The sequence below is a fragment of the Sminthopsis crassicaudata genome, chromosome 2 (assembly GCF_048593235.1).
Source record: "Sminthopsis crassicaudata isolate SCR6 chromosome 2, ASM4859323v1, whole genome shotgun sequence".
Lineage (NCBI taxonomy): Eukaryota > Metazoa > Chordata > Mammalia > Dasyuromorphia > Dasyuridae > Sminthopsis > Sminthopsis crassicaudata.
This window is the reverse complement of record NC_133618.1, coordinates 120,070,810-120,094,744: the sequence shown is the minus strand read 5'-3', so window position 1 is coordinate 120,094,744 and position 23,935 is coordinate 120,070,810. Positions and strand designations below refer to the sequence as shown.

Sequence of the window (23,935 nt, the reverse complement as noted above, 5' to 3'; positions counted from 1 at the left end):
AACATTTTAACATTAGCTTATGTAGCCCCATAAAGGGAATCTTTTTTCAAATCTTTGATTTTATTCAAATCTAAAGGTGTATATCTTCTCCTTTTTTGACCTAAAGAGTCAATCTCTTCAATCACAGGATATGCATGTATAAAATCACTTACATCCTGTCCTTCTCTCTTAGCTTTAACCAATGCTTTTTCTAATCTTGTCATAGGCTGCTTCATAGGCTATTCTGTTTGTGTTTCTGCCTCTTCCCCTCTTCCTTCTTCCTCCACCCCTGAGGGAGGAGATGGGAAATGCTCTTGTTGCTCAGAATTGTACTTAACTTCATTTTATGTGATTCATACTTTTTACCTAATTTAGCTGACACCTCCCCATTTTGCTCCTTCTTCTTTTTCCTTATTCTATAACTTATATAATTTCCTAAAGCCAGTTGAATTATATTGTAAGTTTGAAGTGTATCTTTGGAAATTGAGTTTGGGTTGGAATTGAAGTGTTCACCTAGTTGCTCTCCTACTAATTCCCATTCATCTAGATCCAATTCTTTTTCCAGAGAAAAACAAAGACATATGACCTGCACAGTTTTTAAAAGTTCAGTGATCTCCTCCAAAATTATAATCAATCCTTGGCTTTTCATAATCTTGACAATGCTCTCAACATTTTCCTTGAACAGAAACAGAAGGCTGTTTTCTAAAAATTTGCCCCATTTCACTGAAATTTGACTTTAGCTCTTTAACAAAGTTTACTTGTTACTCACATTTATTTCTGGGTCAGAGAGACTTTTCCACTGGAATCAGGATCTTGTCAGTCCCTGTTTGGGTGCCAAAATGTCAAGGTCCAGGCTAGCTCCTCTAAAGGGCTTAGAATCAGTCCTAGTCAGGATAAGCAAAAGTCTTTGCCCCACATTGTAGACGCCAAAATGTAATGTCCTGAAATCTCTCAATTATAAGCCTTCTCTGGGAGGAGGTTTCTTTTCTGTAAAATCTTTTCCTCTAAAAGCAGGTTTCTTGGGAGGCTTCTGGAGCCTCCAGCCAGAGCGAAGGTAGAATCTTGAATCCTCTTCTTCCTGAAGCCTGAATCCTCTTCTTCCTGAAGCCTGGCTCTGAATCTTCTCGCGCTTCCCTGAAATTCTTCCGGGAAGTCTTTTTCTTCTCCCAATCTAAACTGTTGTTCAGACTCAATATTGCCTCTTTTTATCCTCTCAGAGAATGAGCTTGTGGGTATTCCAAAGGTGTAAACTCCTTTCAGAAGACTAAACGTGTAAACTCCTTTTAAAGATGTGAATATAAAGGTGTGAATTCTAAGCTAGAGAATTGCCAAGTACCAACTTATCATCTAGTAAGAACCTAACAACTTCCAATGATCCTGTGATGAAGAGAGCCATCTATACCAGAGGACTGTGGGAACTAAATGTGGATCATAATATGGCATTTTCACTCTTTTTGTTGTTTGCTTGCATTTTGTTTTCTTTCTCATTTTTTTCTTTTTGATCTGATTTTTCTTGGGCAACAGGATAACTGTATAAATATGTATACATATATTAAATTTAACATATTTTTAACATGTTTAACACATATTGGATTACTGCCATGTAGGGGAGGAGCTGAGGAAAAGGGGTAAAAATTTAAGAACACAAAGTTTTGTAAAAGTCAATACTGAAAATTTATCTATGCATATGTTTTGAAAATAAAAAGCTTTAATAAAAAAAATTAGCTCACTAAAAAAAAAAAAAGAAAGAAAAGAAAAAGAAAGATCTTTATGGATAGGGATTAAATACCCTTTCCTGAGAAGCCTAAAGGCAATAAATATATTTTAGCTAAAAGACATCAATACATATGTCTACATAAATAATTCAGCAAAAGAATGACAAAATTGTCCAGAGAAATTGTATACCATTATTCAAAAACATTTAATGTGTTATCCTTTTTCAAAAATTTTAATGTGATCACCATAATATGACCTAGGTGGCACAATGGAGGACAGCTAGCTATGTGATCTTATTCAAGTCACTTAAGACTGTTTGCTTCAATTTCCTCATTTGTAAAATGACTTGGAAAAGGAAATGTCACACCACTCCATCTTTGCCAAGAAAACCACAAATGGGATAAAGAATAGTCAGGCATGACTGAAAATAATTTGACAAAAACAAACAAACCATGAGGATAGCCAAAAAATATGGTGGGGGGGGGGGCAGAATTTATGCATAAACATGCTCTGCTAGTTTGTAAATATCCTTGCAGAAATGAAGTTTGCTGTCAGGTATTTATAGATTTGCATACCTGTAACAAGAAGCTCCATATGGGCATTCAGGTCTGTTGTCATCCTCATTTTGATTCATAATTTGGGCATCTCCATAATCCCTATCACCAGGGTGGCTGAACTGTTGAAAATGGACAGGGTTCTTCCTATTAATTCAATAAATACATAGTAAGAAACGGAACTAGCAGAACTGAAACATTTTCATTCAAATTATAAGGTTGGAAAACCCAACCTCATAGGCTAATTTTTAAACTAATTTTTAAAAGAAGGTTCTATTTTATGCCACTCAGAGCAGAATGTTATGGATCATCACATTCAGGAAGTTAAGAACATCAATCTACTTTTTATTGATAGTTTTTCTTTTTTACAAATTTATTTACATTCCTTATTAGACAAATAGCCTTACAAAGCTAAAAGTTTCAAATGTACTTAAAATTTCTAAAGTTATAAAGTACTACTAAGGGATTTTCATTAAAATCCTACTCCATATTATGACATGGAGGTTGACACTTAACTATATCAACAGAGCAAATACAGAACATTTTAAGTTTAAACATCAGTGATTGATTGTCATGAGGGAGCCAGTCTAGCTAAGTAGCAATTTATGAAGCTAAATCAGTATCTGCATAGAATTATGATTTGTATTATTGAAATCACAACTAATTTCAAAGTTTTACTACACAAATCTTTTTTTGTTTGTGTAATGTTAAAAACAAGATCTCCCAAATCTTACTGCAATTTTAAGCTTAAACAGCTTTAATACTATAAGCTGGAACTAATACTGTGTTCTATCTTCTCACCAAGTTTTTACCCCCACATAACCTCCTTTAGGGCAGAGACTTTGTCAATTTTACATTTTCATTTCCAATGCCTGACAGCTGATAGTAATTTAATAATTTAATTTAATTAAAAATGAAAGTCATCTATGACAATAAGAAACAATACAATGAAAAACTAAGCTACTTTGGCTTGATCAGTGTTTAATAGAAAGTAAGCCAGTTCAAAACAAAGAGACAAAATTTACATTTTCACTCTTTCTTTAAAATTGAATTCCACTTAAAATCAGGCATTAAGTATACAAATGGCAAACTTATTGCATGACAATCTTTATAGACAGTTTTTAAATAACCACTGAAAGAAAAAAGTCTATCCAATACAGTATCAATACAAAAATATAAAAGCCAAAAATATTCTGGTATTAATTCAAGACTATAAATAACTGTGGTTAAAATTTCAGCAGGCAAGAGAATATTATAACATTTTTAAATAGCTGATATGTTTTATTTGTTGATAATACCTATTATGTTGTTCAGAAAAATCGAATACAGTATTTAAAAGGTAAAAAGGAAGGTAGAATGCATTGTTCCTGCTATAAAAAGGAAATTTTTTTGTTAGTTTCAGTTTTTTAAATATGTGGATTTATGACAACAATAGATATACAATACTTTGAGAATAAAATAGAATTTTATGTTCTTAAAAATGAGAGTTCAGAAATAGAATAGTTGGATAATAATTATCTACTTGGAGTTAAATATGAAAGTTAAAGGTCAAGATGGGAAAATAGAGGGTATTAGCTTCTATCTTGATTGAATGATTCTGTTCTAAAAAAAGTTTAACATATATATATATATATACATATATATATAAAACACAAAATGAATGTATTTCTACATGTATGAGTTATTCAGAAAAAATTTAAGATGTAAATCTCAAAAAAGTTTAATCTCTGAACTTGAAGTATTATGTGAAAAGAGGGTATATTATGCATAGAAGAAGGGAATAAGAATTTACATATCATCTACTACATGCTAAACTGAGCCAAACTTTTAAAAATATTATCTCATGTGATATATTTCATAGAATATATTTATGCCTGAAACTAGCTACTTTTTCCTCATCAGAATATAATGCATTTTAATAAGAATGTGATAACTGTGAAATTCATATAAAGTAGATACAGGTGATAAATAAAAAACATTTATTAAATGTTTACTATTTATTACCACTGTGCTCAGCTCTGGGAATACAAATAGAAAAAGTATGGCAAGCCCTATTCTCATGGAGCTCACCTTATGAGAAGGTAAAACAGGTTTAAAGTATAAGTCACATGGAAAGGTCCCATGATCCTCAAGATATAGCAACTAAGCAGATGACATTTCTTTAATGTCTTTTTTGACATTTCTTTAACGACATCTCCAGTGATAAAATCCTATCAGTTTCATTGGATGAATCATAAGAGAGTTCCAAGAAGACTTGGATGACAAGAATTTTCTTTTCTGGGTTTTCAGTAGCTATAGCTGCAGTACTTGCAGGAGCAATTGCTAGAATGCATTTCCACAGAAACTGCCCTCCAAGATGGTGGCTTCAAGCACTATTTCCATGGCTATTTAGGTCAATATCCCTCTCAAGGTGCATGAGGGGAAATGCTAGTCAAGGCAGTAAGAGTAGTCTGACTTGGTAGAGGCAGCTGGTGAGATAATGGATAGAGCACAAGACCTGTAATCATAAAGATCTGAATTCAAATCTGCCCTCAGACACCTGTGTGATGTTGGGCAAGTTATTTAACCTCTATTTGCCTTAGATACCTCAATGATAAAATGGGGATAATATTGGTATCTACCTTACAGGGTTATTTTGAGAACCAAATACAATAATATTTGTAAAGAAAATTTAACAAAGTATGACATATTAGGTGTTATACAAATGCATATTTCCTTCTCCTCCTCTCCAGGAATAAAAATAGGCCTTCATAAAAGTTTGTGTTTCATCATGATATCAGAGACTTTCTTGAGCTATTGAAGGCTCTTGTTTAAAAAAAAAAAAAAGAGAATAAAGGACATATTCTTTTACAAATGATTCTAGTAGCATACTACCAGGCTTACTGTAAGAATCTTTTTTCTCTCTCCTAATTCCTATTCTCATAGCTAGTGCTATTACTGACCCCTGCTGTAAGAAATTAAATGTACATGTGTAAGGAAATGACTTATAAGCTCATTCATTTCCTAATGAAGAAAGTTTTAGTTATTAAAAAAAAAAGTTTTGTTTTTAAAATTTTCTTTCTTTGTTAAAAATGGAAGGAACAATTGAATTCAATTGTAAAGACTTTTTCAATTCTAAGAAATCATAATATAGCATATATATAGTCCTGCTTATTCAAAAATAATACTTATAGAGAAAAGGGAGCTAGAGTTAACATGTTTCAGAGAAAAATTTCTTGAGCAGTCAGCATGCAACAGGGGAAAGCAGATTGTACCAATATCTCACTCTGTACAGCAAGATAAGCTCCAAATGGATACACAAATTAAACAAAAAAGAGTGACATTATAAAGAAGAAAAACAAGGAAGAAATTAACCTTTGAGCTCTATACTAGGGAAGTGTTCATGTACAAATGAGAAACAGATCAGAAAAGATAAAATGGATAATTTTAATTATATAAAACTTAAAAGTTTTTTGCATAATCAAAATCAGTGCAATTAAAATTATAAGACAATTAACTAGGAAAGAATATTTGCAGCAAGTTTCTCTGATAGAAGATTTATAATCACTTGTTAAAGTATTGGATTTTGTAGAACTGTTCACTATCTATCAACCCTGGATTCTCTCAGGAGAGTCACTCATCTTAAACATTTATGCTGCTGCCCAACACAATTGCCTTTTCTTCTCCTATTTGTTGAAAAGACTGCTTATAAGATTTTAGTTTGCAAACATTTGGTGGTATCCACTTTTCAGGAAGAATATTTGAATATTACATTTACTGAAAAGTACTTTTACAACTATTTATAAGCTAGAAGTTTTGGGTGCTAAATTTGTTACTGATGCCAAATATGGGCAAATTATTTATGCTCTTTCCAAGAGCTGAAAAAAAGTATTTGCTTAGACCTTTGTTTTGATCATGTGAACTTTGAACCAAAAATGGAAACAAGAGTAAGAGATCTAACCACACCTAGCTACTGTAAATCTAGGTATTACAGAAGACACTGGGCATAATCCAGAAAGGAAACTAAGGGTAAAGAAAGAAACGGTCATTTACAGAAGAAAACAAGAGGAGGGAGTCTGAGGAATGATGCATATGTTATCAAAGACAATAAGCACAGTGAAATAAAAACTTTAAGAAAGAAGTCAAGGGATTCATGTCTGTAATGTGCCACTGGAAGAAAGTACACTAGGTCATTCTTTTTTTCTTTATAAATTGACTAGGTGACCTTGTTAACTCTCAGAGTTTATTTATCAACTTTATGAGCTCAATAGTACTACCTATTGCCTTATGGGCATTTGAATTTGATGTTCCATAAGCATTTCAACTCAATATGTCTAAAACAACTCTTTATTCTCTTCTTGCCTCCCCAAAATTCACCTTGTTTCCAAACTTCTCTATTAAAAGCACCATCATTCTGCCAGTCGCCCATGTTCCCAATCACATCTTTGAGAACTAACTTATTTTCCAGACATATTCATTCAGTTTCCAAATCTTGTCATTTAGATCTCCACAACATCTCTGATACACATCTCCTCTTCAATAAATTCCAGTATACAACTATTACCTCTAAGATTAAATAGAAACTCCCTTTTTTCTCCTTTTAAAGTTCTTCTATCTGATTCCACCCTACCTTTCCAAACTAAAGCCTTTTTCATATTTCAGGGGATATGCTTTGTCCCCTAATATGTCCAAATCCCTAGAGTAATAAGTCTAGTAATATATAGAATTCTATTATATGCAATCCTTTTTCACCTGTAGCAACTTGCTCCATAAATGCAAGGTATTCTCCTGGGATGATTGTCCTCATAATCTTGTGGAACAGCTATGCTTTTAATTGAACTTGAAGTCTCAGGGTCAGAGCTCAGTTCAGGGTCAAATTTTAGGTCCTTATTCTGGAACAAGTTGTTATGGTGACTCTTGAGATTTCCAGAATCTTCTATGGACCCATATTTGTCATATTCATCCATCTTATTTCTTTTATTTCTAGGAGATGTTCTATGTTCATGGTCCTCATCTTGGAGATTTTTATTGATTTGCTCTTCTGGGATTTCAGATTTTTTGGTCTTGGCCTTAGTCATCTTTGTTTTATTTACAACCAATGATTCATTCATTTCCTATAAAGACAAATCAAAAATAAGTAATATATTTTTACTATCAGAAGCTTAAAGTTAGAGGATCTACTTTGTTCAGGCTCTCTATTGCATCCTTTACAGCTGCATTTCCCAATCTTTACAGATATGCCTAGAATACCAGACAGTTAAGTGATTTGCCTAGGTCATATTGCTAGTATACTGCTTCACCTGAGCTGAAAAGATCAGACCTCAAAAGTTGACACTTCAATTATTTTTTTTTTGTGAATACCAAAATTGTCCATTTTAAAAAGCATACATTTTTCATTGCAATTATTCTCTTATTCAAGGAATTTATGATCTGGATGAACTGGATACATATTCCTTCCAAAAGGAATCACATACCATCCATGCTTTCCTGAACTCTTTTTGAGTTCAAGGAAATTCAAGGAATTCAAAAGACAACTAGCAAGGGACATCAAAGGAAGAGTCACAACTGGCATAATAGGGGCTTCCTCCCCTCAAGAAGGCTTCTTGTCTGTCATGATGCTCTTATGATGTGACTAGTTCATCTCCTTTCCTGATCATCCTATATGCTACTTCTACCACATAATTCTTCCTTGGTAACACAATCCAGTTTATTGTTTCCCTAGCTGTGCATATGTGTCCCACAAATTCATTTCATCAGAGATTATGGTAGCACATGACTCATAGAGCACCATCGTATGAATACTAGTAATGAAAAGATAAGACAAGCCTTTGTTTCAAGAAGTTTTGGATCAATGGAAATACTGGATAATTTTTTAACAGTTTTTCTTGTCTTCTTTGTCATACTAAATTCTGGGGCAGATTCACTGCCCAGTTATAATGTCTTACCAGTGTCTATAGCTAATGACAGACCAGACCTTTCAGTTGACCATTCAACTATCTACCATATTTAGACAACAAGCATTTCTCATCTACTTGGTTGCTCCTAGGTGACTGGTTAGCTTGCTCTCTTTTGAGTTATTAAGGGTCTAATTTAGTATGCTCTGTTATATGTTGAGGCAGTGCAATGATCACAATAACAAATTACAAATAGAAGCATCTGAAAGTTTTCAGAATCTAGAAATCCTCTTGCATTTGAACTTTGTGCCAAATCCCCTCACTAGTTCAAATATCTGCAAGTACCCCTACTTTATAACTCACTTAATATTAAAAATCAATAAATAAAAACTTTTGTGTTCTTTAAAGGAATCTTTTAGGATTTTTGACAAATGAATAGGAGATACCTTATTGGAAGAAAGACTTTAGGTAGAATTTTGCTCTTTTTCTTTTATGTAGTCCAGAAACCAAAAGCAATATGGGATTTTGTACTATCTAGATATTTTAGTAAATATATTACTGTAACAAAGAAACTCCAAGCATTTTTGTTTCACAGTGATATGCTATAATATGCTATTCCTATATAGTACACCTATGGGAAAAAATTAAAGATTTTAAATATTACCTTTGATGAACTGATTGAGTATTCCTGGTCAGTTACTCTGCATTCTTTCCTTAGGTCTTGTTCTGTTTCAATATTTTCTGAATTTCCTGAAGAAGACAAGCTTTTTTTCCTTTTTGATGATGTTGGAAGCACGTTCACTCTTCCCTTTGTTATTCCATCATCTTAAAAAATAAATTGTACAATATACACTTCACTAGGTAATTAACAAACTAATTTTTCGTTTATATTAATGTCAACTTGTCTTACAACTATTTACAAATCTGTTTTTGAATTTCAATACCTGATCTTTCTAGTTGAGAGTCATAAGCAAATAGGATCACTGATCTAGAATGGAAAGTGATTTCAACAATTAGTCCAAGACCTTCCTTTCACAAATATAGAAATGGAAGCCTAGAAAAGTGAATTCAAACTCAGGACCTGTGCTAAATTATTGTTCTCTTATGGGAAAGAGTTTTTAATACAACCATATTATATATGTGGACTTTAAGGAGATGTCATTTTATGTAGATTATGGCCTCAACCTCCAAATGATAATTCAAAATTTTATCAATAAAGAAACTATGGCTTAATATGCTTGTGTGTGTGTGTGTGTGTGTGTGTGTGTGTGTGTGTGTGTGTGTGTGTGTATGCCTCTCCCTCACTTCAATCCAATTTACTTGCATATCATGGCATCATCTCTTTGATGTTTTCGTCAAGAACAAAGGACAAACAGCAATTCAACACACTCACAATTCAGAATACTCTAATGCATTTTTTATGTTAAATATAAATGTTGCTTTTTTTAAGAACAGAAAAGTCATTTTTAACTTATATGCTCTTCAGTGCAAAGTCCAAAGTTTGCACCATAGTCAGCATATAACCACTAGCTGCTGATTAAATGACTATTGATCTTGAGATCACTTTAATATAATTTAGGAATATAGTTGTTTAGAGTATCACATAGCTTCTTTTATGGAATTTAAAAGCACAGAAGTAACAGGAGTCAACTTCTATATCAAAATTATACCAAGTATAATACACATATTATTTCATTTGACATTCAATGTAATCTTGTGAGATTAGTTATGGTGAGGTTAGTTAGTAGTGGCTTGCCAACTAGCATTGAGATATAGAAAATATGAACCTCTGACACATGATATAGTGAAAAAAATTTAGTGGATCTTGATGTCAGGGGGCTTGGATTCAAATTCTGCTTCTAACGCTTACTACCTGTGTAACCTCAGGTCAAACACTTAATTTCTTTGGGCTTCAGTGTCCTCATTTGCAAAAATGAAGAGTTGGAGGTTAGGTGGCTTTTAAGATCTCCTACAACTCCACATTGGTGATCCATAGATACTAACCCTGTGATTATGGACAAGTCTCTTAATCTCTCAAGGACCCTGGCAACTTTGTAAAAGTAAGTTACAGATGAACAGCTCTTCTGCATTGGTGGAGGGTAATTCTGCACCAGCAGTTCCCTATATGGATGATATAACTAGTACTTCCTTTCCCAATTTAAAAATACATATATTTTTAAAATGAGGAAATTGAATCTGATTTTTCTAATTTATCCATGATCACACAGCTACTAAGTGATAAAGCTGGTGCTGGACTTAACCTCTGTGAATATTATTATATTCTTTGATGATTCAAGAGATTCTGAAGGATTCTATGCAGCCTCAAATCACCCATATGAACATCATTATTATTGTACAATATATCCAATATACTGTACAAAGTGTTACTACAGTCAAAATCTGTACAGAATTAAAACCAACCTGAAATTTAGACTGTAGAGAAAATTCTTCTTACTTAAGCAACAGTTGCTATATCTATTCCTCATTCCTATCTCTGTGAATTTGCCACTCCCATGCTTTAAGCCTACAATTCTTTATTCTTAATTGTATCTCATATAATCCCTTTCTTCCTTAATGATATATTCCTTAATATAACCTACCTGAAGCCTTTCTTGATACCTACTATCATAAATGTCCTACTTGTTTTTAACTAGCTCAAATTTATTTGCACATATCCTCTTCATATTTATTATGTATATAGATATGCCTCCCTCCTTCCCGGCCTCCTCCCCTCATCTACCTATCTCTATCTAAATGTAACTGTCTCTCCCACTAAAATCCCCTTGAGGACAGAATAATTTCATGTTTTGTATCTGTATCCCACTGCTACATAGCAGGTGCTTAATAACTAATTTTGAAGTCTATACCAGAAAATATCTTCCTGCCTTAGGAAAAAAAAATTTAATACAAGAAGGCATTTACTGTCAGAAGAATCACACAACAAACTAAATGAATCATATAACATAAAAGAATTACACAGCATAAACTTCTAAGAAAAGGACAGACCTGAGCACAAACCATTTTTTCATTTATTTTGAAAGTTCTGTCTTTTTCATTTAAATACATACATTGTGTTCTACATTAATATGTGTTAAAAACATGATCAAAATGATCTCATTTTCCAAAACATAACACACAAAAAGGTGTTTCAACTGTCAAGTTTAAAATAACTGTGAATATATTATATATATATAACTGTGAAAAATAAAATCTCTGTGAATTTGCCACTCCCATGCTTTAAGCCTACAATTCTTTATTCTTAATTGTATCTCATATAATCCCTTTCTTCCTTAATGATATATTCCTTAATATAACCTACCTGAAGCCTTTCTTGATACCTACCATCATAAATGTCCTACTTGTTTTTAACTAGCTCAAATTTATTTGCACATATCCTCTTCATATTTATTATGTATATAGATATGCCTCCCTCCTTCCCGGCCTCCTCCCCTCATCTACCTATCTCTATCTAAATGTAACTGTCTCTCCCACTAAAATCCCCTTGAGGACAGAATAATTTCATGTTTTGTATCTGTATCCCACTGCTACATAGCAGGTGCTTAATAACTAATTTTGAAGTCTATACCAGAAAATATCTTCCTGCCTTAGGAAAAAAAAATTTAATACAAGAAGGCATTTACTGTCAGAAGAATCACACAACAAACTAAATGAATCATATAACATAAAAGAATTACATAGCATAAACTTCTAAGAAAAGGACAGACCTGAGCACAAACCATTTTTTCATTTATTTTGAAAGTTCTGTCTTTTTCATTTAAATACATACATTGTGTTCTACATTAATATGTGTTAAAAACATGATCAAAATGATCTCATTTTCCAAAACATAACACACAAAAAGGTGTTTCAACTGTCAAGTTTAAAATAATAACTGATGGTAATTTTGGGGAAAATATATTTTAACCAATTATGAATAATGTCATGTGAGCAACATAAAACAGAAGCAATTTGTTGAATAAATTCCACAAGAAATGAATTGCTGGACAGAGGACAGTTCATTCTAGTATAATTGTTTGTCAGGTTATCTTAAACAATAATAACGTTTCTATTTAAGATCTACTCTGATTCTTGGCTTTTCAAAGGTCATCCCATCCAAACACAAACTTACTATGGGAAATCCTAATAAGCTGAAAGGGCTTCAAGTAGAATCATGATTTCAATTAACATTATTAAGTATCAACCAGGTTCCATGCTATGTGTTAAACACCAATGAAAATTATAATTCCTGCCTAAAGGAACTCACTTTCTAATGTAGTACATGTGTACATGTTATCAAGTTGAACATTAAGAGATTAAGAGATAGCCTGTGATTTTTATGATTATGGAGGACTTGGTAAGAAACTTCTTCTACCTGTGCAGATCAGCATCTACTTTGTGACATCAAAAGTTAGAGCTGCCTAAACCACTGCCAGTTTAAATGATGTATCCAGGGTTGTACAGACAGGAGGTACCAGTCACAACTTGAACTCAGGTCTATCTAGTTCTGAGGCTGGCTCTTTATGCACTGCATCAGTGGTATCAAATTTAAACAGTAATGGAGGCCAATAAACTACACATCAGGATCTTTGCAGCCACATACTGACTTAGAAAATCACAAATTATTATTACCTATGTTCTACTATATTTTTATTTATTTTGTTAAATATTTCCCAATTACATTTTAATATGGTTCCAGTTCAAACGGTAGTTCTGAGACTGCAATGGCCCACAGATCACACTTTGAAGTGTCTCATGCTGCCTCTCAAATATATATATATATATATATGGAAATTTTTAAAAAAAATATCAACTTATTAACTACACAATGACTTTTGAGAGAAGGCACTAGCAGTTAGGCTATCAGGAAAGAGTAACTCAGAGGGACTCAACCACAGGAGCTTGCATCTAATGGATTTTCCATTTCCAGGCTATCAATTCACTATAGAGGGGAGGAGATAAGGCTTAAAAAACTTCCCTGAGGAGGAGGCTTTTGAACTAAATCTTGAAAGAATCCAGGGATGTCAAGAGACAAAGGGGCATTTCAGAAACAGGGACAACAAAGGCACTAGAGAGGTGATACATAGCGGGGATCAGCATATCGGCCACTATTGGTAGATCATAAAGTATATGAAGAAAAGAAAAATAAGAGAAAATGGGTCAGGTATTAAAGAGCTCTAAGTGCCAAATACAGGTTTCTCCCAAATGTAATGCTGTTTTAAGTCTGCACTATAAAATCCCACCTGATTTTAAACTCTGTTGTTCACAATCCAAGGTAAAGTTCATAAAAAGGTATGCTTTTTTTCCCCAGTTAGTCAAGTGAAAAATAACAGCTGACTATAAAAAGAATATTGTTCTTTTTTCGTGTTAAAAAAAATCTAGACTACGGGCCAATAATTGTGTAAAGTGATCTTGAACAAGCCTTTTAACTTCTCTGAGACTTTCTTCAACTGTAAAATAACACTTTGGACTAGAGTACCCTCAAGGACCTTGAGAACTCAAAAATTCTACAATACTGCTAACAGAGTAATAAGGCAACAAGATTTCTGAACTGTTTATACATTTTCATATCTTACTAGTCTGAAATTTGCAAGGTCAATTCTATGAAGACTGATTACTATTTTGGCATAATATATCTCCAACTGAGGTAGCTGCCAACAGATGGAACAGGGATAACTAATAGTACGGATCAACTTGTTAGGCTTTGAATTTCTATTAGCATGACAAATTTAGTATCATAGATATAATAGGAAGAAATCTCGCTTCAAAAATAATCAGTTAAACACAAATGATAAAATATGAAACAATAATTTGTATTTTAACCTAATCTTTGTGCAAACTTCTAAAATTCTTTTGATATTTAAGATTGAAAATTATAATTTATAACTCATATTCATTATGATAGTTAAATTCTTTCTTGGGAATTTAAGTAATGTGCTTAATATTTAACTTAAAATGTATATTAATAGAGGAAAGATCAATTTACCTTCCTGGGCAAATGGTACCTCAAGGTTTTGAACACTTAGATCTCCCTGAATCATCCAAGCTGGGAGGATTCGTTTCCTCTGGCCAGAGTTTGGTTGCTCACTACTGTTTCTATATTTTTCAGGAAAAAGCTGAAAAGGCATTTATTTAATAAAATTAGAAGTTATGTGGTAGACCAAAGGATTCATGATTTCATCAAGTAGAACTCCACTTTGACAAAAGGATTTAATGCAGGTCTTACTAACTCTGACCCCAACACTCTATCTTGTACACTACATTCATAGTGCCTCTCAATAATATTTGTAAATAATTTACCAATATAGTGATTCTTGTAAATTAAGGATTAGTAATTTCATATAGAATCATAAATAAATAATCCATTATTAACCATTCAAAAGTTGCTAAATGTTTTGAATGAACTCACCACCTTTTTGTACTTTTAAATGTTTTGACATTTCTTTAAAAGATTAGCTTGAAAGGTGGGTCAAATACAGTCCTGTCCAGTAAAAGAACTTCTAAAAGTTGGATCAAATCTTAAAATGTTCTCACCCAGTTATTCTGGGATACAGTGACTGGCATGGCTACTTTTGTTGTTTCCTCCAGCTTTGAGAATTGGCTCAAATTAGTATTTTTGGTACAATGTGACGGTAGTTCCGATGGAAAACTGTCATCTTCATCAAGCATCTGACTACTTCTATAAAGTAAAAAAATCCATTTGTTAGTAAGTTACAAACTAAGAAACGTATGTCATTATGAAAAATTTTTCAACTATCACACTATAAATAAGGTTTTTCTAGGATCAACTGGTGGGCATTATGGATCATTCTTTCAAAATTAATCATTCAAAAGTTAAGTTTATTGTGTGGTATAAAGCACCTATTTGATAATATTTTTAAAATTCTGCAAACTTTAAAGCATTACATAAATTCAGTGGCTACTATGCACTGGGGATACACAGACAAGAACAGTCCCTGCCTTAAAGAGCTTATAGTCTATTGGGGGAAAACATAGGACAAAATGTACACATATAGATTCAAATCAGATACAAAATAATTTAAAGGGTATGTTATAGAACTTGAGGGAATGGGTAATTGTGAAGGATAAGCTTCTTGTAAAAAATGATACAAGAGCTAAGCTTTGCAGAAAGTTAAAAATTCTAAGAGGAAAAATATAGAAATACAATAAGTACAATCTGTACTATGACACAGAGACAGGAGATAGAGTGCTGCATAGGGAACAAGCAGGCCAGTCAGCTGTTAACATAGACTATAAAAGAGTTATGTGCAACAAACCCAGAAAAATAGTCAGGGACTAGATTATGAAGCTCTTTAAATAGTCTACGAATTATGTACTTCTAAAGACAATTCAGTGGAACTTCTTGAACAGGGAAGGAATATAGTCAGATTTGTGCTTTTGGGAATATCAATTTAACGGCTCTGCAAAGATGACATAGGAAAGAAGTGGGGGTAAGAAAAAGAGGTGGGTGGGAGTGAAAAGGAGGAAGAAAAATAAAGAATGAAAGAAGGAAGCAAGAGACAAACAAAGAGGAAGAAAAGAGGAGGGGACAGAGACACAGAAAGAGGAAAGAAGAGGAGAGGGAGGAAATTTGGATCCTGATGGAGCTTTTTATCATACAATAATAAATAAGATTATAGTAAAACAAAATTCTAAAAATCATCATAATGTTTTCATATGTTCTTCCCCCCAAAAAAAAATTTAATGGAATTTTAGCAATCTGAACATTTGTTCTATTAACTATTTCACAGAATAATTTGAAGTTAAAGGGAGTAACATGAGGAGAGCACCAATTTAAAATTAATCAAAAGGAAACATAAAACATTCTGAAATTATAACATAAATTGATGTTACGAAGGACTTGATTTTTAAAAATATAGTTTTGTACAATTTTCAGGAACATTTCTGAAGTTAATCAAGGTATAAATATGAAAATCCAAGTCTGAGAAATAACAAAACAAAAACAAAAACAATGCAATAAGTTATATTTTGAAGGGAAGTTAATTTAGAATTAACAAGTCAGTAAAATTAAATCAAAGCAGGAAACATAACAGAAAGATAAATCAAAGAAATAAAATAACAGAAAGTGTGCAAAGTTACGAAGAGTACTGGTCTTATTATTTTAAAGAGACAGAAAATTTGGTAGCCCATTTTTATCAACAAATCAAAAGAATTAATTCACTATTCCCACTAATTTTCTGAATCATATATGCAATAACATGGGGCTCTCTACGGGGCCATGGGAAACTCATATTTGCTTAAGAAGTATAAGAGAACAAGTTTTCCCCCCCAAATCACTTCAAGCAAAGACTAAAAAATTCATTTCAAATGGAACATCTGAAATTTTTTTATGACATGGAATTATGTACATTAATTTTAAAAAGTCACATAGTTTAAATTATTCTTTAAAAAGATACTTATTTTATTATTATCCTACATTTAATAGATTCAGAGAAAAGATGTGCAGAGAAAATAAGTCCTCTAAGTAAGGAAAATAAAATGAGAAGATTTAAGTTTCTTTTATTTAAGCTTGCAGAGAAATATTCAAAAATTATAGATCTAATATGTTATTTGTAAAGTTTACCACTCCTTTCTACATTCTTTCTACTATGGCAACAAAGCACTATATTACTGACATTTGAAAAAAAACACAATAGTTCTTTAAGTTTCATTTTCAGTAATTTTCACAGACTTCAAGCCCCAATATAATTCTCTCAAACTCTGGACCTGTGTTGATGTGTACAGATATACCAAAGACAACCAAGTACAGCATAATTTTTAAATTTAAATTTAATCAAAGAATACACATAAATTGGTTTTGAGAGACCTAATATTTCCTTGACTTTTCCTCAATCACTATTAAAACATAATTTTTAGAAGTCAATTTATAGGGCAAAGAAGTGGTTATTAATGTTTCATATCAGCAGCCAGTCCATTTCTTTAGAAATAGTAACCCATTCCAGTGTTGGATATGTAAATATAAATACTTTTTAAAAAACTGTAGAAAAGCTCATACTTTTTAAAAAGTAAGATATACTGTCCCGGAGAAGAGTTCCCATTTTAAAAATGAATACACAAACTGAGTAATAGTTATTTCATTTAACTGAAATATTAAAATCATTCTCAATTCCTCAGAAATAGAACTAAGAAAAATTGGTAGAAGTTGCAGAAAGGTTTGAGGAGGGAAAAAAACCTCCTAATAATTAAAATCATGATAGTCTACCTAGAGACATAGAAGTTTCCTCACCAGCAACCTTACAAGTGGAAGTTGGATGATTACTAATCGAGGATGTGATTTTTAGTCAAGAATAAGATGAATAAGATTGGTCATCAGTGATCCTTTACAACTCAAATTATGTGATTCTTTTCTGTTGCAGGATTTTTTTTTTCATTTATTCACAAACCCTCAGAGTACCAGGGATATGAGTTTTAAACTATAACAAGTATCTGATATTCATTAATTTCTTACTTTCTCAGCTTTCCTATTGTATTTTTTTAGGGGAAGGGATCAAAGACAAAGCATACTGCTCTTATATGAAGACGGAATAATTGTAAAATTTAAAAGGGAACAGTTGTAAAATTGAAAAGACAAAGTACAAGGAAGGAAATATTTGTTCTACTGAAGTCATTTAACTTTTGGCTCTAGGCTTCACATTTGCCCTTCTTTACCTGAAAATAAATCTATTCTTATGGAAGATGGTAAGCACAAATTGCAGATAAGCTTGATCACTTATTAGGTATAACAACTGCTTATAGACTCAAAGGATTTCTAGGAAAACAGTCTCTTAAAAAAATCACTCATATACTTGATTTCTTACGGAATTCTTCTCAAAATAGTTTCAGTTTAAGTATTTATGGGCTTAATTAACATTTTTAAGTAAGAAACTATATGGTAAATAGCATTCTTTACCATCATTAAATTAGAAGATCTTACCGTAAAGTACATTCAGTTTCAGAATGTGTAGAGAAAACATGGAAAATGTATTTGTCAATTAATAAAGAAAAACTGTCTCCAGGATTCAACCACTGCCATTTATTTGTCTCCAATGGCAATAATTGGCTCTTTTCAGAGGACCGATAAAAACAAGGATTTACATGGATCTGTCAAACAGAAAAATAACAAAAAAGAACATGCTATAATTTCCTTAAACCCAATTATCACTTCTTAAAAGCATACCAAAATAAAACCGTATCAAATAACCCCATATCAAAAACCCCATTTGAGGTTTTCTTGACAAAAATACTGAAATGGTGTGCCATTATATACTTGCTGAGAGGGAGTGTGGTAAGGAGAGGGAGAGGGAGAGAAAGTTCTGCTGTTACCCTATAGAAGTGACAATGCAAAGGAAGAGCAAGTACATTAGGAAGCTTAGGTTGGTAAACAAATATATTCATACTCACTTGTCCCTTTTCACCCAAAATTAAATAGTGATCAAAAAAATACAGTAAGTAAATTTATAACCCTATAAATATTTAACACGAAAACAATTCCTGAAAAATTCTCAATCTAAAAATCTTATCATTTAAGAAATAACTTCTCTACTACACCCTCTGTCTTAAATTTTTCAAGTAAGATTAAAGAATAAGAACTGAGAGATTAGTTGAACAAAGTCTAATGTTAGACAGCTTTTTGAATTGGGTCCTTATGAAATAATTTATTAAAGGTAAATTGCAATAATATTTTAAAATGGAAGGAAAAATATATTATAAAGCCAAATAAGTGACATAATTTGGGGTTCTATGATACTATATAATTCTGTATCACCACTTTGCATTGTCTATGCCACTGCTTTACTTTCTTAGCATACATGACAGTTGAACGAATAGAATAGTTTACAGACTTATATAATTCTATATCTACCACTTTGCATTGCCTATGCCACAACTTTCCTCTTAGTATACATGACAGATGATATAATAGTTTAGAGACCTATTAAGTGCTAAAAGACTTGAAACTGGTTATTATCTTTTTTCATTTTTTTAAATTTTGAGCTCAACAAATAGCAAATATTTTCATAAACAATGTAGAACAAAAAGGAACACTGTACATAAAGGCACAAATCTCTATTGTATTCAAGTTGCTTAGTTTTTTAAGAATATAATAAATTCAATATATTAAGTATACAATAAATTCAAAACATCACCCTGAATTCAATACTTTCAATTCAGTTATTTTCAAAGTTGACTCACCTGTCTATTATTTTCTACTAATGATCTTCAAATGTCTGTGGTCATTTTTGGAGTATTCCAATAGCATTCATTTTATAGTTTTCTATTTTGTTTTCATTTTGGTAACCCTAGACTTGTTGTCCTTGTATTCCACCCCCATCAAAATGAAAAAAACAAAACCCCTGTATCAAATATGCATATTAAAGCTAAAAATAGTCGCCATTGATAGTATCTGAAAATGTCTCATTGTACAAGGTGCTAAGTCAGTTATCTAATTTAGCATGCTACTTAACAGTTCTCTAGTTCACTAATGTACTTAGTATTTTTTAGAATTTTAAAAGATTCACACCTTCAAGAGAGCATATATATAAGCTAGGAGCCTCAACCAGGATGAACTTTGGGAGATTCATAAGCCAGAGATGGCCATTGGGCAGAACGAAGGAAGACAGAGAAGTGGTGGCAGGCTGTCCTGTGGAAAACACTGAAACAAAGATCCGGAAGGCCTCCAGAAAACTAGCTAAGCTCCAAATGAAGGAGATAAGATTTTGACAGAAACAATAAAGGGTTTGGACTTTAACTCCTGGCTATATTTGGGGAAATTACACTGAACTGAAATGAAGATTGCTCCCAGAAGCCCCCCAAGAAACCTGCTCCCAGAGAAGATTAAATTTTAAAGAATATTACATTTTGATGCCCGAACCTGGGACAGACCTGATCCTGATTTCAGTGGAAAAGCCTCTGATCGTGATTTCAGTGGAAAAGTCTCCTCAACACAGAAATTAGGGTGAGTACAATAAGGAAACTTTGTTAAAGAGCTAAAGTAGAATTTCAGCTAAAATGGGACAGATATTTAGAAAACAGCTTTCTTTTCCTCTTCAAGGAAAATGTGTAGAGAGCACTGTCAGACTTATGAAAAGCCAAGGTTTGATTATAATTTAGGAACAGTTAACTGAACTTTTAGAAACTGTACAGTAGACATTTCCTTGGTTCTCTATGGAAAAAAAAAGTGGATCTAGAGGAGTGGAAATTAGTAGGAGAGCAACTATATCAATTCTACAATGAAAGTGGACCTGACTCAATTCCAAAGACACACTTCATACATGTAATTTAATTCAACTGGCTTTAGGAAATTATATAAGTTATACAATAAGGAAAAACGAAGAAAGAGCAGGAGGAAGAGGTGCTAAATAAACTAAGTGAAAAGAATGAAGAATCAGAAAAGAACGGATTTAAGTACAATTCTGAGTATGGCACTTCATAACATGAGCATTTCCCATCCCCTGACCTACTTCCCTCAATTAACTCTTCTTGGGTGGAGGGAAAGGGAAGAGGGGGAGAGGCAGTGACACAAACAGAACCACCAATGAAGCAGCTTATGACAAGATTACAAAAGGCATTGGTCAAGGTTAAGAGATTAATAATAATGTTAATCAATGCAAACTGATTCCAAACCTAACAAGAATTCTTGGAAAAGTTAAAGAAAGTAGTAAGAATGTTATAGGGAAAAGTAATGAATGGAAAAAGTAATATGAGTGATGCAAATATATATATATATATATATATATATATATATATATATATATATATATATATATATATATATATATATATATATATATATATATATATATATATATATGAAGAAAATTAATAGCTTGGTAAAATGAGCACAAAAGAATTTTGAAGAAAGTAGCACCTTAAAAAACAGAACTGGTCAAATTACTTTTTTAAAAGGCACAAAAATACACTGAAGGAAATAACTTAAAAATTAGAATTGAGCAAATGGAAGCTAATGACTCCATGAGACATCACAAAATAATAAAACCAAGTCAAAAGAAAGAAAAAAATACAAGAAAACATGAAAATTCATTGAAAAAATAACTGACCTGGAAAATAGATAAAAAAAGAAACAATTTAAGAAGGAATGAACTACCTGAAAGAAGCCATGATCAAAGAAAGATCCTAGATATCATAATCTCAGGAAATTATGAAGAAAAAAAAAACCTACTCCAACATCTTAGATCCAAAGGGCAAAACAGAAATTCAAAGAATCCCTCAATCATCACCTGAAAGAGATCCCAAATAAAAACTCTCAGGAATATTACAGTCAAACTCCAGAGTTCCCAAGTCATGGAAAAAATACACCACTAGCCAGAAAGGAACCATTGATATATCAAGGAACCACAATCAAAATATATTAAGATTTAGCAACTACCATGATAAAGAGGTGGAGAGCTTGGAATATGATATTCCAGAAGGCAAAGGAGTTAGGTTTATAACCGATAATTTGCCTAACAAAATAGAGTATAATCCTTCATCAAGAAAAATAGATATTTAATGAAGTAGAGAACTTCCAATTATTCATGATAAATAGACAAAGATGAATTGAAAATTTGACATTCTCAAAAAACATATGTAAAGGTAAACATGAAAGGATAACCAAAAAGGAATCAATATAGGTTAAACTGTTTGCATTCCTATCTGAGAACACCGTAGAGGGTCAGGAGTTAAGAATCCATTCCAGGTCTTGAATCTTATAGTAACTTACCTCACCAAAGTCCCTTTTTTATTATTAATAGTGGAGACATGCTTGGTAATACTATAAATTAGAAATCTAGCTACTGAAACAAAATGCAAATACTACTCAATGGATTAAAGGCAAACCTTTGAACTTAGGACAGGAAAAACAGCTCACAATGGTATAAAGGCATATGGAGAGAAAGATACTTGAGACAATGGTATAATAAACTTTACTCTGATGTATATCTCAATTATTTTTACATCTCTATCTAAGTAACCAAGATCTGGGGCTTAAGGGGCTTAATCATTTACATCACAATAGATCTTGTACAATAGAATGTACTTTGTATTAAATCTATAAACATTTTAAGGTGTATATGTGTGTGTGTATATGTGTGTGTGTGTGTGTGTGTGTGTGTGTGTGTGTGTGTGTGTGTGTGTGTGTATTCGTAGTCCTGATCAATAAAATTTGAAGAGTTTTAACTGAATTCTTTTGCCTGGTCTCCTCTAACTATCACACTCTATTCATTACAGAAGTTGGACTCCAACAGAACATGATACATGTAAGTCTTAACAATTTTATCATTATTACGGGGCAGTTAAAAAGAGTGTATATAATCACAGGGCATGGATGCAAATAATTATGATGCAATGATCTCCAAAAAAACTGAAGGGATTAGGAAAAAAATGCATTGGGAGAAAGGGAAAGAGTGATAGAATGGGGAAATTTTTCTCATATAAAAGAGGAAGAAAAAATGGAGGTGGGGCATGGGCAATGCTTGAATCTCACTCTCATGTAAATTAGTTCAAAGAAAGAAGACTATATATTCGTACTCAGAGGTGTATAGAATTGTAACTTATCCAGTAAAGATATAGGAGGGAAAAAAAAAAAAAACAAGAGGAAGGGAAAGAATGCTAAAAGGAAGAACATATTAAAGAAAGCAGTGGTCAGAAACAAAATAGATTCTTGAACAGGGACAGGATAAAAAAGAGAGAAAGAAAGTAATTGAAGACAATGGGATAGAGTGAAATATATAGTTAGTAATCACAACTGTGAATATTAAAGGAATTGAGTTAGCCCAAAAAAATGAAAGCAGATGGCAGAATGGATTAAAATCCAGAATCTAACAATATGTTGTTACAAGAATCACATTCGAAATAGAAGCATGCACAAAGAGTTAAATAAAGTGTTGGAAGAGAACTGAATATGCTTCAGCTGAAGTAAAAAAAGGTAGAGATAGTAATCTTGATCTCAGACAAAGCAAAAGCAAAAACTGTTGTTCAATTATGTTCGACTCTTCATGATTCTTTGGACCACAGTATACTAGGCCTTTCTATCCTCCATTATCTCTCAAAGTTTGTCTTAGTTCATATTCATTGTTTCTGTATCTTCTCCTCATTTCATTCTCTGCCATCCCCTTTTCCTTTTGCCTTCAATCTTTCCCAACATCAGGATCTTTTCCAATAAGCCTCATATTCCTATTATATGGCCAAAGTATTTAAGCTATAGTTTTAATATCTGATCTTTTACTTAACAGCCTGAACTTCTTTAGATATTGTTTGATTTGATCTCCTTAATGTCCAAAGGCCTCTCAAAAGTCTTCTTCAATGCCATAATTTAAAGATGTTGATTCTGTGTCACTCAGCTTTCCTTACAATCCAACTCTTACAGCCTTGCATTGCTACTAGAAAAAAAACATGCACCTACCCATACAAATATTGATTGGCAAAGTGATATCTTTGTTTTTTAGTGTTTAGATTTGTCACAGCTTTCTTTTCCAAAAGCACCTTTTAATTTCATCAGTGAAGTGATCTTTGAGCCCAAGAATATAAAATCTGACACTGTTTCCATTTCTTTTCTCTCCATCTGCCAAGAAATAATAGGAGATTTTAACCCCAAGATCTTAGGGGTTTTTAATATTAAACTTCAAGCTAGCTTTTTTATTCTCCTCTTTCACCTCTTCAAGAGGCTTCTTAATTTCTCTTCCCTTTCTGTAATGTTCTGGTTAGTTTTCTGGAGGTCTCTAGATCAGCCTTTGTTTCAGCAAGAGAATAGCCAGAGATAAAGTCCAAAAATATTTATTGTCTTCCTTCTATTGTCTCTTTGCTTGGGGCCCAGGGTAGCTT

The 23,935-nt window shown here is 32.4% G+C and overlaps 1 protein-coding gene across 3 annotated transcripts in view; it reads right to left on the bottom strand.

Moving 5' to 3' along the window:
* APLF (aprataxin and PNKP like factor) overlaps nucleotides 1-23,935 on the bottom strand; it is a 57,207-nt gene that overhangs the window by 28,394 nt on the left and 4,878 nt on the right. For 2 of the 3 annotated variants that reach the window (XM_074287108.1, XM_074287111.1), the window contains exons 3-8: nucleotides 18,054-18,220; nucleotides 14,654-14,798; nucleotides 14,106-14,235; nucleotides 8,787-8,947; nucleotides 6,981-7,342; nucleotides 2,271-2,396 (exon numbers count right to left, since the gene is read on the bottom strand). In XM_074287108.1, the coding sequence (XP_074143209.1) occupies nucleotides 2,271-2,396; nucleotides 6,981-7,342; nucleotides 8,787-8,947; nucleotides 14,106-14,235; nucleotides 14,654-14,798; nucleotides 18,054-18,220 (1,091 nt within the window). The remainder of the gene's footprint in view (nucleotides 1-2,270; nucleotides 2,397-6,980; nucleotides 7,343-8,786; nucleotides 8,948-14,105; nucleotides 14,236-14,653; nucleotides 14,799-18,053; nucleotides 18,221-23,935) is intronic. The other variant, XM_074287110.1, reaches the window with a different exon arrangement.